Source organism: Glycine soja, chromosome 11, assembly GCF_004193775.1.
Source record: "Glycine soja cultivar W05 chromosome 11, ASM419377v2, whole genome shotgun sequence".
Classification (NCBI taxonomy): domain Eukaryota; kingdom Viridiplantae; phylum Streptophyta; class Magnoliopsida; order Fabales; family Fabaceae; genus Glycine; species Glycine soja.
Genome location: NC_041012.1, coordinates 18,115,262 through 18,129,480, shown reverse-complemented (window position 1 = coordinate 18,129,480; position 14,219 = coordinate 18,115,262). Strand labels below are relative to the sequence as shown.

General features: G+C 39.3%; 1 protein-coding gene across 1 annotated transcript; it reads right to left on the bottom strand.

Annotated features, from left to right (window-relative positions):
* Positions 1-9,918: 9,918 nt before the first annotated feature.
* On the bottom strand, positions 9,919-13,195 carry LOC114375812 (scarecrow-like protein 3). Its single transcript, XM_028333676.1, has 2 exons — positions 12,648-13,195; positions 9,919-11,471 (listed from the first exon to the last, which is right to left on the bottom strand). Exons 1-2 carry the CDS (start codon positions 12,655-12,657, stop codon positions 10,153-10,155), a joined length of 1,329 nt encoding a protein of 442 aa, XP_028189477.1. The 5' UTR covers positions 12,658-13,195; the 3' UTR covers positions 9,919-10,152.
* Positions 13,196-14,219: the final 1,024 nt, after the last annotated feature.

Here is a 14,219-nt window from a genome sequence, read left to right as displayed (position 1 = left end):
GGTAGTTCACTAGTGTTTGATGCTCTCAATATAGGCTTTTGTGTGATATTTTCACTCTTGCCTTTTACCATTGACTCCCTCTTAAGTTCCTGGATGTATCAAATTAGACTCACAAGATAATATAACAGGAAAGACAGTTTAATTATCACAAACTCAGTAACAGAATTAATTTGGATAACAAATTAGACTTGATTTGGATAACAGATTTGAATAACAGATTAGACTTGATTTGAATAACAGATTAGATTTGATTTGGATAACAGATTAGATTTGATTTGATTTGGATAACAAATAGAATAAACAAAGAAGAAGCTACTTAATCACAAAGAAGAGAACAAAACGAAGATGACATATAAACTTCAATTGGTCATAACTTTTGCTACGGTTGTCCATTTGAGGCCCACTATGCATCAAAACACTCAGAATTCAGAGGAGAATCTAGATAAGGGGTTTGGTCCACGATTTTATTGCCAAAAAATGCCTATAACTGCCTCAATTTTGTGTTCAAAGATCAAACACCCACTTTCTTTCTTCTTTTCTTCTTTTTTTTTCAAAATTTATGCAACCTTTTTTTATAATGCTTTCTTTTCTAATTTGTCTCTGATAATTTAGGCAATTCGTTCAATAGGCAAATAGGCACATAGATTCAAGAGCCCACTCAACCCCAAAATTCTTCCAGTAAGCCAAATTATCCCTAAACAAAATTTGTAACACAACTTGAAATAGAGTTCAAATAGATTTATTTTTTGACACAAATTTTAAAAGGAACAAGAAACAAGAACAAGAACGCAGCAAGAACGCAACAAGACACAAATAATAATGCAAATAATAGAACAAGAACAAAACACGAACTTGGACAGATTACAAAGAAAAAGAATTGGATAGGATAGAACTTGTATCAAGAGTCGAAGCTCTGATACCAAATGATGTGATCCTTACTAGGAGCGGATCACTTGATACAGACTACAGATTTTTGGATGACGCCACTTCCGGAGAGGGAAGATAAGTCAGAGTAGATGCCACAAAGATTACCTTGATAAGTCTAAAATTGGTTCAACAAGGAACCTAGAGAAAAATTCTCACCAAATTTTATCAAATTCCAAAAGTTCCTCTATTGAAAACGAAATCCATACATATAGTGTATCTGAACGAAAGATAGAAATAGACATTGGCCTTTAAATCAGTTTGGGCCAAAATTGCAATGAAAAAATTATAAATAAAAAATAGAACATATTTGATATAGGCCTTTAAATTAGTTTGGGCCTTCAGCAACGATTAATATGTTGTGTAGTGCCTCTACTTCTAGGCCTTCATCCTTCTCCACTCAGGCCTTGTTAAGTATGCCTACTACCATTTATTAGAGGGTATCTACTGACTGTTTGGTCCTACTTCTGGTCATAGGTCCTTATATTTGAGCAGTTTCAGGATTCTTACCACAAACGTCCTTTTCTACAATGATTCCACCTGGCGAGCTCTTGATGTAGACCATTGCATCATCAGTGGCCAAAAGAGTGAGCAGCTGAAGTACTGAGCTGATTGCAAGAGGCTCTCCTTTCACCACAGACATTTCTTCAAGATCAAGCCTCTCCATAGTTCTTACAATAGAATTAAACTGGAGATGGAAATTCAAATTTTTAGCTTCTACTCTCAATTGAGTTGCCACTTCCTCTAAAATCTCCTTCTTCTCATGTATCCCTGTGATTTTCAAAACTGGGAGGTTCTTTCATATTTCTTTTAATCTCTGCATAAGACAAATCCACTAAGCAGCATCCGATGCATCGAGATCAATGATGTGGATCACTTCTTCTGCTTCCATAGCTTCAGCAATGGCATGACTTGTGATCACATATGCAGTCTTTAAAAATGGATACAGGTCATAGAATTACCTCTTAACAAGTTGTTCTTCTGAGGTTGACATTGTTGTTGGCAAATTGATTGATTTAGGTACTCCATGCAAATTTTTTAGGACTTGGAAAGCTAGACCAATACTAATATAGGTGGCTACCCTTTGCATCGCATCACCATAAAGGGATGCAATGTGAGCAATATAGTCCAATCCAATATCTGTACTCATGAAGCTGCCTGATTCAATAAACTTGGCACATGTGTTCAGAGTATGGGTCAGGTATTTACCCCTATCCTCCCCATTCATATCTTTGAGCCATGGATACGATGAATATGATATATAAGATATAGTTTATTAGGAAAACTTGAACACATCACTATAAAGACATTATTAGGAGTGTTGCAAAGTCAAATTTAGTGCAGAAATAGGTAGTTGGTCCATGACATAATCTTAGAGCTTAAGCTTTTATGAGGAGTTGATGGCAAAAACAAGATAAAAGGTTTTTTGATTGAATATATTGTTTGGGGCTTTTTTAATTTCTTTTGGACTAATGTTCTACTAAGTAGAGAGTATTTACCTGTGTCCATAATTTGGTCCTTGGACCCCTAAATGATCATGTACATCAGCAACCTCTCAAGTTCTCTACTACATTCCCTATCCTAATGAAAAATGCAGATGAACATTTCCATGAGCATCCAATGTTCCTAAAAGAGAATGCAAAGTTTTATAGGGGCTGTGGCCTTGGATTTCATGGGGTAAGTCAACCAATACAAGTTAAAATTCTTGTCATGAACGACTAGCAGTATTAAGTTAGCAACAAACAAAAGAGTTGGTCATGTCACCATTGATTTGTTGACCTTTGAGACCACAATTGGTTTCTTCACCCGATAAGATGAGATTGTTTTGCTGGCTAAACCGGGTAACTAAGTCCAATTCAACTACAATCCAACAATGTTTAAACAAGTTATTGCATCTTAGAGTCTTGTGTGTGAAAGTGGTCATTGCCAAGTTAGTCATGAAAGCCTCCAAAACTTTTGTTTGGCTTCATATAAAAGGTTATCTAGTCATAGATGAAGGAGATTGGTACAATAAATTTGTTTGCAAAGAAAGAGAACAAATATGATGTCCTTATTAGTTATTACTCCTTAATTTATGGAGCAAAAATGAGACAAGTAACTCCTAATTAAGAAAACCAAATGTTGATAGAACATAATATGATGATTGCTACTAGATAAAGAATTACTGAGAAATATTTTTAGTACCGTATGCCAACAAATGTATGTCTTTAGGATAAACAAGCATAGGCTTCGTATGTCACGAGAACAAGATTCAAACAAAGTTGCCTTGTGCTTTGACACAGAGCCTTCTTATCTAATTTGAAGTCATCAATTATAGGTCTAAACAATGATATACTCAAGGAGAAAGCAAGGGTTAACTTTTTGTAACTTTTCTATTTGGACATGGAAATCTACTAGAATATTTGCAACCTTACCACCTAAAATCAAGAGTCCTTTTAAAAGCAATGCCAAACAAGAGTATTTCACAAGAGATAAGAGATATTGGATATGTGAATTGGTTAAATCTAGGATACCAAGTAGGGTCAAAATAGGGAATGGCAACAAAAAATGTTTGTAGATAATAACTACAATAATGATCTATTGCATCAATTAATATTTTTGAAACATTTAACAGTCAGGAGATGCTGATAGATAAGATGCCTTTCCATGTAAAATATCCTATTTGATGTCATAAATGTGTAGAAATGTATATGCGTGATTGCATTTAACAACTTAGGTGCCTTTTTCAAATTTTAGAAACTCAAACGAAAGACCAATATTGATCACTGCTTGGTTGGAAGATAAAGTGTTGGCAAACCATAGGTGCTGGTGAGATTGCAAAGACATACTTGTCATCCACCAAAAGGTTCAGAATGACAAAGAATGTCGTGTGAGCTAAAGGTGCTGGAAAGGTTGCAAGATCAAAGACATGTAGTTAACCAAACTTTCAAAGATTTCAAAAACCAAAAAAAAATAAAAATTGAAGGTTGAAAACAGTAATTTTTAATATAACAACACAAGTTAAACACATGAAGTTGAATATGAAATATAAAAGAAAATACCACTTTACAGCATAATACACCTGCAAAGAACATAAAACTAGAAATGCATTACAGACATCGCCTTTTAATGATCAAAGCTTATCTTTAAAGTAAGATTCAAACTATTCTACAGCAAAATTTCATATTTCTATACAGAAGCATCCCCATTTTTGTGGTATATCATATTCATATATAGTTGGAATATTTGAATATTAGCAATTTCATATCTCTAAACAAAAGCATCAGATTTTTGTTGAGTAACAGATTCATATATAGTTGGAATATTTGAGTATTGGCACAATATTGACACTGGACCAGAAGTTTTATACGGTTCATTGAATTTTAACAACACCATATACAACTCATATGCCAATTTACCAACCCGTATCGTCTCAGTGGCACTAAAATCTCATGGGAAATGGTTAGAATATAGAAACTTCTCTGAAATGAATAAAATATATATATCATAAGAATGTGATAGCACAGCAGCATCAAGGCCCAAACGAGCAACAAAGAAGCCATTAGACTAGGAGGATTACATTCATTAAACAGACCAAGGGCAGTTGAGGAATTACCTATTAATAGAATTTGCCTTCCTATCATTTTCTGATTTCCTTAGTGCTTGTCTCGTGCGTGTCTCCTCTAGGTGTCCCCTCTAGAATATTCAGTTTGTTAGTACTGCCCCCTCTGTGAGAGCAGGGCCGTTAGAGGAATATTTCTTTTTTTTTTTGCTATATATACATGTATTAACAAAGAGGAAAGGCAATGAATATACTCAGAATTCTACTCTTACCTTATTTTCTGGAGGTTGCTCTGTCCTCGAATTCAGAGACCCATATCATTTGGTGCTTTCATTGATTCCTCCTTGCCATGGCCGATAATACGCGTTCCCAAACACTATCCCGACTCGAGGAAGCCATTACCCTTCTTATCCAGAACCAAAACATACTCACCGCTACCCAAAATTCAATCCATTCTCGCCTCGATGATGTTGCTTCACGCCTTCACGCCCTCAAAACTGCTTCTCCTTCCCCCTCTCCTCGTTCTTCTGCACCACGCATGAACCTCGAGGTGCCCCGATTTGATGGCTCCAACGCTCCTGCATGGATATTTAAAATCAGTCAGTTCTTTGATTATCATCGAACCCCTGATGATGAGCGAATTCAGGTGGCTTCCTTTTACCTTGATGGCGCGGCACTGAGTTGGTTTCAGTGGATGCACCGAAACGACCAACTCCCCTCCTGGTCTTCTTTTCTTCAGGCTCAGGAACTCCGATTTGCCCCCTCTTTGTATGACGACCCACGGGGTGCGCTCTTCAAACTCTCGCAGCACGGCAGCGTCAACTCCTACCTCGCCGAGTTTGAAGCATTAGCTAACAGGATCGTGGGTCTCCCTACCCCTTTCCTCCTCAGCTGCTTCATCTCCGGTCTTGCTCCGGATATCCGCCGAGAGGTCCTGGCCCTTCAACCATTGTCCCTGTCCCAAGCAGCAGCACTAGCCCGGCTTCAGAAAGACAAGTTCACTGACGCCCGACGCCATCATCGTCCTCGACCCCCTCCTCTGTCCACTCTACCCCCTTCATCACCTCCCTTGGCCTCCCTCCCTCCTATATCTTCCACCCCAACCAACAATCTTCCCCCTCTATTACCCACACCACCCAAAACCACCTATAAACGGCTCACCCAAGCCGAGATGGCGTCCCGCCGCGAGCGAGGGCTATGTTACAATTGCGACGAACGCTACGGCCCCAACCACCGTTGTCGCGGAAAATTTTTCCTCCTCATTGCATCTGACGATGACGACCAACCTCCTGACCCCCCTGACCCACCTACCCCAACCTCACCTTTACCTAGCCCCACAGACCAACCTCTCACACCACTCTCGGCCCAACTCAACCTACACGCGTTATCCGGCCAACCCGCATCCGTCACCCTTCGCGTCCTGGGTTCGATTGCAGGTCACGATGCCGTCGTCCTCGTTGACGGCGGCAGTACCCATAATTTTATCCATGATCGACTTGCCCATTTCCTCCACCTCACTTCCCAACTCGTACCCCCACTCAGTTATGGTGGGCAATGGTTCCGAAGTCACCTCCAATAGGGTTTGCCGCAACACCACCATTGCAATTCAGGGGCACAACTTTACCCTAGACTTGCATGTAATGCCCCTTGGTGGTACTGATGTTGTTTTGGGCGTAGCCTAGCTACAGCTGTTGGGCCCAATAACGACTGACTATGCACACCTTCAAATGTCCTTTGTTCACCACGGACGGCCCATTACCATTCAAGGCGGGATTGACACCGGCCCATCTGAGATACACCATGGCCAAGTCCGACGGCTGATGGCAACCCAACGAGTGGCAGCCCTCTTCCATATCCACCTTCAGGAACCTGGGCCCGTTACTTTCCCCACCTCCATTCCCCCACCCATACATCGTCTTCTTCAGAAATACTCACCTCTGTTCCAACCACTTGAATCTCTTCCCCCTCCACGGCCAACCGACCATGCCATACACCTAGAGCCTAACACTAAACCCGTCAACGTCCGTCCATACAGGTACCCGTATTTTCAAAAGCACGAAATCGAACGCCAAGTCGAGGACATGCTCCGCCGGCAGCTCATTCGTCCGAGTCGGAGTCCTTATTCTTCTCCGGTACTCCTAGTTAAGAAAAAGGACGGCACGTGGCGCTTTTGCGTTGATTATCGCGCCTTAAACGAGGTCACGATCAAGGACCGTTTTCCCCTTCCCACTATAGATGAGCTCCTCGACGACCTCGGCCACTCTTCTTGGTTTTCGAAGCTGGACCTTGCCCAAGGCTTCCACCAAATTCGAATGGTTGACTCAGATATACCCAAAACGGCGTTCCGTACTCATCAGGGCCACTATGAGTACGTCGTCATGCCTTTCGGCCTCTGCAACGGGCCTTCAACATTTCAGGCCACCATGAATGATCTCTTCCGGCCGTTCATAAGAAAATTCGTATTAGTCTTTTTCGATGATATCCTCATCTATAGCCGTGATTTCCAGACTCACTTGGACCACCTTGAACGTGTTCTCCAAACTTTACAACAGAGTCACTTTCATCTGAAGGCATCCAAATGCATCTTCGGGCAACGCCGCATCGAATACCTCGGCCACTTTGTATCTATCAGAGGTGTCGAACCTGACCCTTCAAAGCTTCAGGCCATGCAACAATGGCCAACCCCGACATCTCCGCGCCAGATCAGGGGATTCCTTGGTCTAACCGGATTTTATCGGCGTTTTGTCAAAAACTATGCCCGCGTTGCAAAGCCACTCACGCGACTTCTACGCAAGGACCAATTTGCGTGGTCCACTGAAGCACAATCAGCCTTCGATGATCTGAAAGCCGCCATGACTTCCACCCCTGTCCTCTCCCTTCCAGATTTCACGATTCCCTTCGTGGTGGAAACCGATGCCTCAGGAGCAGGCATGGGAGCCGTTTTGATGCAGCGCGGACACCCAATTGCTTACTTTAGTAAGCAATTGTGACCCAAATTACTCCGTTCTTCTACTTACATCAGGGAATTACATGCCATCACCTCAGCCGTGAAACGTTGGCAGCAATATCTACTGGGACACCCTTTCGTGATCCTGACTGATCACAAGAGTCTACGCGAACTCATGACCCAACCAATTCAAACCCCTTAGCAGCATGTTTATCTTGCCAAGCTATTGGGATATAATTATTCCATTCAATAAAAGGCTGGTCATAGTAACGTCGTAGCTGACGCCCTTTCGCGGCGGACGGAGGACGACAACACTGCCGCAATGTATTCCATCCTGTCCATACCTCACCCCAAATTCTTGGAAGACCTGAAGCGTGAACTGGCTTCATCAGTAGAATTTAATGCCCTCAAGAAGCGTGTCACCGACGACCCTCAACAACATCCTGCGTTTACTCTCAGGGATGACCTCTTACTATACAAGGGGCGAATTTGGATCAACAGTAGCAGCAGTTTCATTGCTCTCCTTCTTGAGGAATTTCACAAGTCCCTATTGGGTGGCCACATGGGATTGGCCAAGACCCTTAGTCGAATACAACAGAGCTTCTACTGGGAAGGAATGCACCAGGACACACAAAAATTCATCAAGCAATGCGTGGATTGTCTGCAGACTAAATATGTTCCTCAGAAACCGGCGGGGCTCCTCCAACCCATCCCACCACCATCACGTCCATGGGAGGATTTGGCTCTGGATTTCATTACCGGCCTCCCCAACTCCCAGGGCGCCACCGTCATCATGATTGTCGTGGACCGTTTCTCCAAAGGAGCCCATTTTGGGTCTCTTCCTTCCCATTTCACAGCCCACACGGTGGCCCAACTTTTCATTGATTCGGTTTGCAAACTTCACGGGTTTCCCCGGAGTTTGATTTCTGACTGGGACCCAATCTTCATTAGCCGATTTTGGAAGGAACTTTTCCGGCTCTGTGGCACAAAGCTACGAATGAGCACCGCCTATCATCCTCAGACCGATGGTCAGACGGAGGTGCTCAATCGCGTGCTCGAGCAATATCTTCGTAGCTTCGTGCATCACAAGCCAACTCAGTGGGGTAAGTTCCTCAGTCTCGCGGAATGGTGCTACAACAACACTTGCCACTCCTCCACTAACCTCTCTCCCTTTGAGGTTACTTACGGCAAACCACCGCCGGCAATTATAAACTATCTACCAGGCTCGTCTTCTGTGGAAGCAGTAGATTTTCTACTTTCCTCACGGCAACACTTGTTCGAGACCCTTCGCCAGAAACTCGAACGCACTCAGGCAAAGATGAAAACGCTTGCCGATACTCATCGCCGAGACACCAATTTCAATATCGGTGATTGGGTCTATGTGAAGTTGCGACCCTACCGACAAACCTCCATAGCTGATAAATACCAGAAATTGGGCAAACGTTTCTTTGGACCCTATCAGATCACTGATTCCATAGGCAAAGTGGCCTATCGACTAGCGCTACCTCCTTCAGCCAAAATCCACCCCGTCTTCCACTGCTCCAAACTTAAGCTTCATCAGGGCCCCATCACTACAGATCACTTACTTCCTCCAACTTCTTGGGACAACAATCCTGTGATAGAACCGTTGACCATATTGGATCATAAGTGGGACATTAACGACCCGCCCCAGCTGTTAGTTCTGGTTCAATGGGCCAGTCTGCAACCTAAAGACTCCACGTGGGAAAATTGGGCTGAACTCAAGACTCAGTACCACCTTGAGGACAAGGTGTTTTTCGATGACATGAGGAATGATAGCACAGCAGCATCAAGGCCCAAACGAGCAACAAAGAAGCCATTAGACTAGGAGGATTACATTCATTAAACAGACCAAGGGCAGTTGAGGAATTACCTATTAATAGAATTTGCCTTCCTATTATTTTCTGATTTCCTTAGTGCTTGTCTCGTGCGTGTCTCCTCTAGGTGTCCCCTCTAGAATATTCAGTTTGTTAGTGCTGCCCCCTCTGTGAGAGCAGGGCCGTTAGAAGAATATTTCTTTTTTTTTTTTGCTATATATACATGTATTAACAAAGAGGAAAGGCAATGAATATACTCAGAATTCTACTCTTATCTTATTTTCTGGAGGTTGCTCTGTCCTCGAATTTAGAGACCCATATCAGAATGTGCGTTTGGATTTAATTCAACCCTATAAAATTAATTTGTAAAATTTGTATAATGTACTTATATTTCAGTATCTCTAGCCGACGAGAGATTTTTTATTTTTCCCACTTATATTTCAGCTAAGGTACAATATTTCTTCTTACCAAACTGCCATCGCCGATCCAATGTTTCATAGACAGCCAAACACATTGAGGTAACATACTCTAACATTCCTTGGGCATATATAACTATGTCCTAGTATCTCATATGTAAATATTTGGTAGTTTTCATTGATAATGCCACCACTCTCAGCTGTTGTAAATGAAAATGAGTTTTAGCTAATGCTATTACTAATATTAATAATATGTTGTACTCAAATGAATTATTAAAATCAACAACAATACAAGATGGATTTGTTGTTTGGCTTTCCAAATCACCCAGCTGCTCTAGAGAACAAAAACGTAAAACCCTTTATGCATAGAAATTAGAAACAATTAAACCCTAGAAAGAAAGAAAGATGAAAATAAAAATCAATCGATCTTATTGTCTTGTTGATTATTTCATTTTCAACCTCTTCATATTCCAGCACATATATGAACATTCATCTACTAAAACTCCAAGCTGATACAGAAAACATTGGTGTATCACTCCAGCAGACAAGTAAACAATCATTCTCTTCTCGAAATTTGTATTTATTACTATATCTCTGCAGCAGATTCTTGGCTTCTATCCTCCCATTGTAGCTCAAAGGTACCTTCACAAAACCAGCCATTTCAAGCCTTCGAATCCATTTCTCGAGTTTCTCGTGTCTCTCCTTTCTATCAACACCCTCACAAGCAATGATGTTCTTAATCTGCTCACCCAGAAGCATGCTCTCAAGTTTTTGTCTCTCTACTGATGTTCTCAAAACAGTAGATTCCAAGCAGTCAAACAATGCACTGTAAAAGTACAGTGCTCTATCAACTCTCTCCATCAAATTGGATCCATTCAGGTTTGATTCTTGTTCAGTAATCACCACCAGTTTTGGTTGGAGTTTTTGCATAGCGTTGAGAAAGATCCCCATCTTAGGTGAGGCACCTAAGGAAAGAGGTGACAATGCAGAATCAGGACTCAAGATATATGCATTGATCATATCTCTCTCAAGCCACTCTGCAAAAGTCCTTTGGCCCATATGCACTGCTCTCTGCAGATTCATAGTCGCGGCCGCAGCCGGTGAGATCCTCCCCGCCATGTCATCATCAGTGGCAAGAAGAGAATGAAGCTGAAGAACAGAACTGATTGCAAGAGCATCTCCTATCTTCACAGGCAACTTCTCAAAGTCAACATCTTCCAGTTTGCTAATAACTGGATAGAACTGCAAAGGAAAATCCAATTTCCCTGCTTCAGTTGTCAAATGAAAGTTCATTTGGTCTAAAACCTCTTTCTTCTCATGAATGCCTGTAATTTTGAGATGAGGTGGACCTCCCTGACGGTTTTTGAAAGTTAGTAGAAGATCTATCCATTGAGCTGGCTCACAACAGTGGAGATCAATAATGTGAACCACCTTTTCGAATTCCATCGCCTCCACAATGGCTTGGTTTGTGATCAGGTATGAGAACTTTAAAAAAGGACACAGATCATAGAAGTATTTCTGAACAAGGATGTCTTCTGAAGACAGTGATGTTTTTGGTGGATTGAGAGACTTATATACACCTGGCAAACGTTTTATTATCCTGTAACTAAGTGCTTCGCTGAAATAAGTGACCATCCTTTGCACTGCACTACCATCAGGTGATGAAATCTGAGATATGTACTCAAGGCCAATATCTGCATTCTTGATGCTTCCAGATGCAACACATTTAGCACAGTCAAGAAGAAGGATCATTGGATTTAAGCCCTGTGACTCCCATCTCAGCTCCCTCAGCCACTGATATGGCGAACCTAATCAATCCATAATAGCTTGATTAAATAGCTAGCATAAGTAAGAGCCATAAGGGTGAAAAGAAAAAATGAAAGATGTTCATTCCACTCAGACAATATAAATGTTATAAACAAGCATCAGTTTCCAGATACAATTTGCCAATCAGACAATGAGTCTTGGTATAAAAAAATATATATTCTATGATACTTCTTAGGAATTTTATTTTTTTTCATTTCCTTTTCTAAAGATATTACTTTTTGGTAGTGAAAAAGCAGTGAAATAACTCTATTTTGATTCTTCCTTGTTTTACAAAAAGCTTTGCTTTTAACGAAACTAGCTAAATGACATGTATGATCTTTGTAACCGATCTTACCTAGTGGAATAAGGTTTTATTGATGATGTTGTTGTATGTTTTTTTAATTAAAAAAAGTTATTCATTGGAAAAAGCACAAACGAACAGGCAAAGTTCTTACTGTAAACAGGTCATAAAGTTCATGGGGTAATTATTCTGCTGTTTCACCAAACTCAAAGACTGCGTAAAAAAAGTTTAACTGAAGAGAAAAAGTAAACTTTCATACAGAAAGGTAAACAATAATAATGCCAAGATATCTCATATTTGATCAACTTATCATGCACCTAATTAAAGTTCACAGCCAGTTACTTATTTATAAATTTTCAGAATTTCAGTTACAATCTATGATTATGTTGTGGAAGAAACTGTCCCTTTTCAAAGGGAAATTTGAACTAATTAGTATAATGTGTTAGTTTTTTTTTTTTTCTTAAGCCTTTGGTTCATCAGGGGAAAGAGGTGCTAGAAGGTAAGTAAAGTATGGCCAATAAGTGTCCAATAAGATGATTTATTTAGTTTACTATAATGTAAATACTATCTACTAAAAATCTCAACCGGCATAAAAATCTCACTTGGCTATAACAATACCCATTGGCCATGCATAGTTTTTGTACTTTTTTGGTCCTTTAGTTTACTATTTATATTTATACAAACAAAATTTTTACACTTCTTACACTGTTATGGTCTGGATTTCTTTCCATTACTTTTGGACGGCTAAAACTTTTAACTACTATTGAACGATCATGTCCTTTAGTTTCTATTGCTTTCTGCCCTTTCTGTTTTTAATGCAGCATTTTCTTTAACCATGAACTTCATAAAGGCAAAAAAAAAACAAAATAATTAGTACCTGAGTCCATAAGGTGCAACTTGAACAACTAATTAATCACACCACCAACTTCAGATTAATAACAGCTAGTGGTCTTGGTAAGGCCCAGAAGGCCTCAAAGAGCAACTAAACCAAAAGTCCAAAAATGTTCCTCAATGCAAAGCTCTACAGTGTTTGGAGATGTGGGGTTTTATAGTTTAGTTAAAGCTCTTGTCTTGGAAGAGTTTTCCCAAGAATGGACAAGAGAAGTGGTTGATAATGTCACCTCCAATTTGTCATCCTTCAGGCAGCAAAGAATATGGAATTTGTCAATTGCTAAGCCTTCCCTAACCCAAAATTGTCTCTTTGTAGAGTAGAAGATTTTAGTGCTGGCCAAAACGGGTTATCATTGTCAAAAACAAGCATGTCCAAACGGGCCATACTTGTTTCCTCGTGGTTGATGATGAGGATAACAAGGAAAATCTTAGGAAGATCCTCCAGAAGAAAATTGGATTCATGTTAAAGGCTAGACCCTCCACTTGGGAACTTCTCCTTGGACAAAGGAGAAAACAGACAAGTCAATACCTGAGATTGAGAGCAAAATATGAAAGTATTTTTTTATACGCATATTCTCACATTGGAAGTGGTTATAATATCTTGTGCTCTCTATTTTGTCATTTTTAATAAATTTTAACAATTAACATTTTTAATAAATTTTAACAATTAAAAAAACTTTAGAGTATGTTTCTAGTATTTCTCATTAATAATAAAAAAAAAGTTGGCTTAGAATAAGCTTCATTCCAGACGCATAATCAAAGTTCATTGATAGGGACATTTTGGATCAGTGTTCTATATGGATAGCATTTGTAACATAATGACAAATTGATTCATGAATTCTTTATTGTTTAGATTTTGTTAGCCGATTATTGAACAGATTTTTGCCGCAACGTATAAAAGCATAACTTCGATGCAAACAAAAAATAAACGTATGAATGAGGTTCAACTTGTCTAAAATAATTGTCCAATAGCGATGCACAATGTACAGGAAGGAACAATCAGTAAAACAAATTTGCTGATTCTAGAAAGAAAAAAAAATATTTTTATAACCAACCAGAGTAAATATTTATTTAAATTCAAGAATCTTCCAAGAATTAATGGTGTTAACTAAAATAAATTATAAGATTATTTATTTAAATTCAAATTTGACTCAATTAAAATTATGAGATAAAACGGGATCAATCTAATTTTTTGATATAATATATCAATATTAACATTATGTATAATTAAATTATAAAATTAAAAAGATATGAAACTAAGATTAAAGTATATTTTTTAATATATATTTTAAAATGAATGATATTAACATAAATATAATATTATATTTTTTTCTGAATGGACTATAAATATAATATTATATTATACAAAATATTACTCGCTTAAGTCAAAAGGCTTTTATTATAAGTATAATTTTTAAAAAGTTATATTTTAAAAGAATATATATAGGTCAACAATTCAAATATATGGTTTAGGATATCACATCCTCAAAATACATCAAATTTAATTTTTAAAATTCAAATTTAAATCCATCAAATTTAATCTGAAATCCAGTTGGAC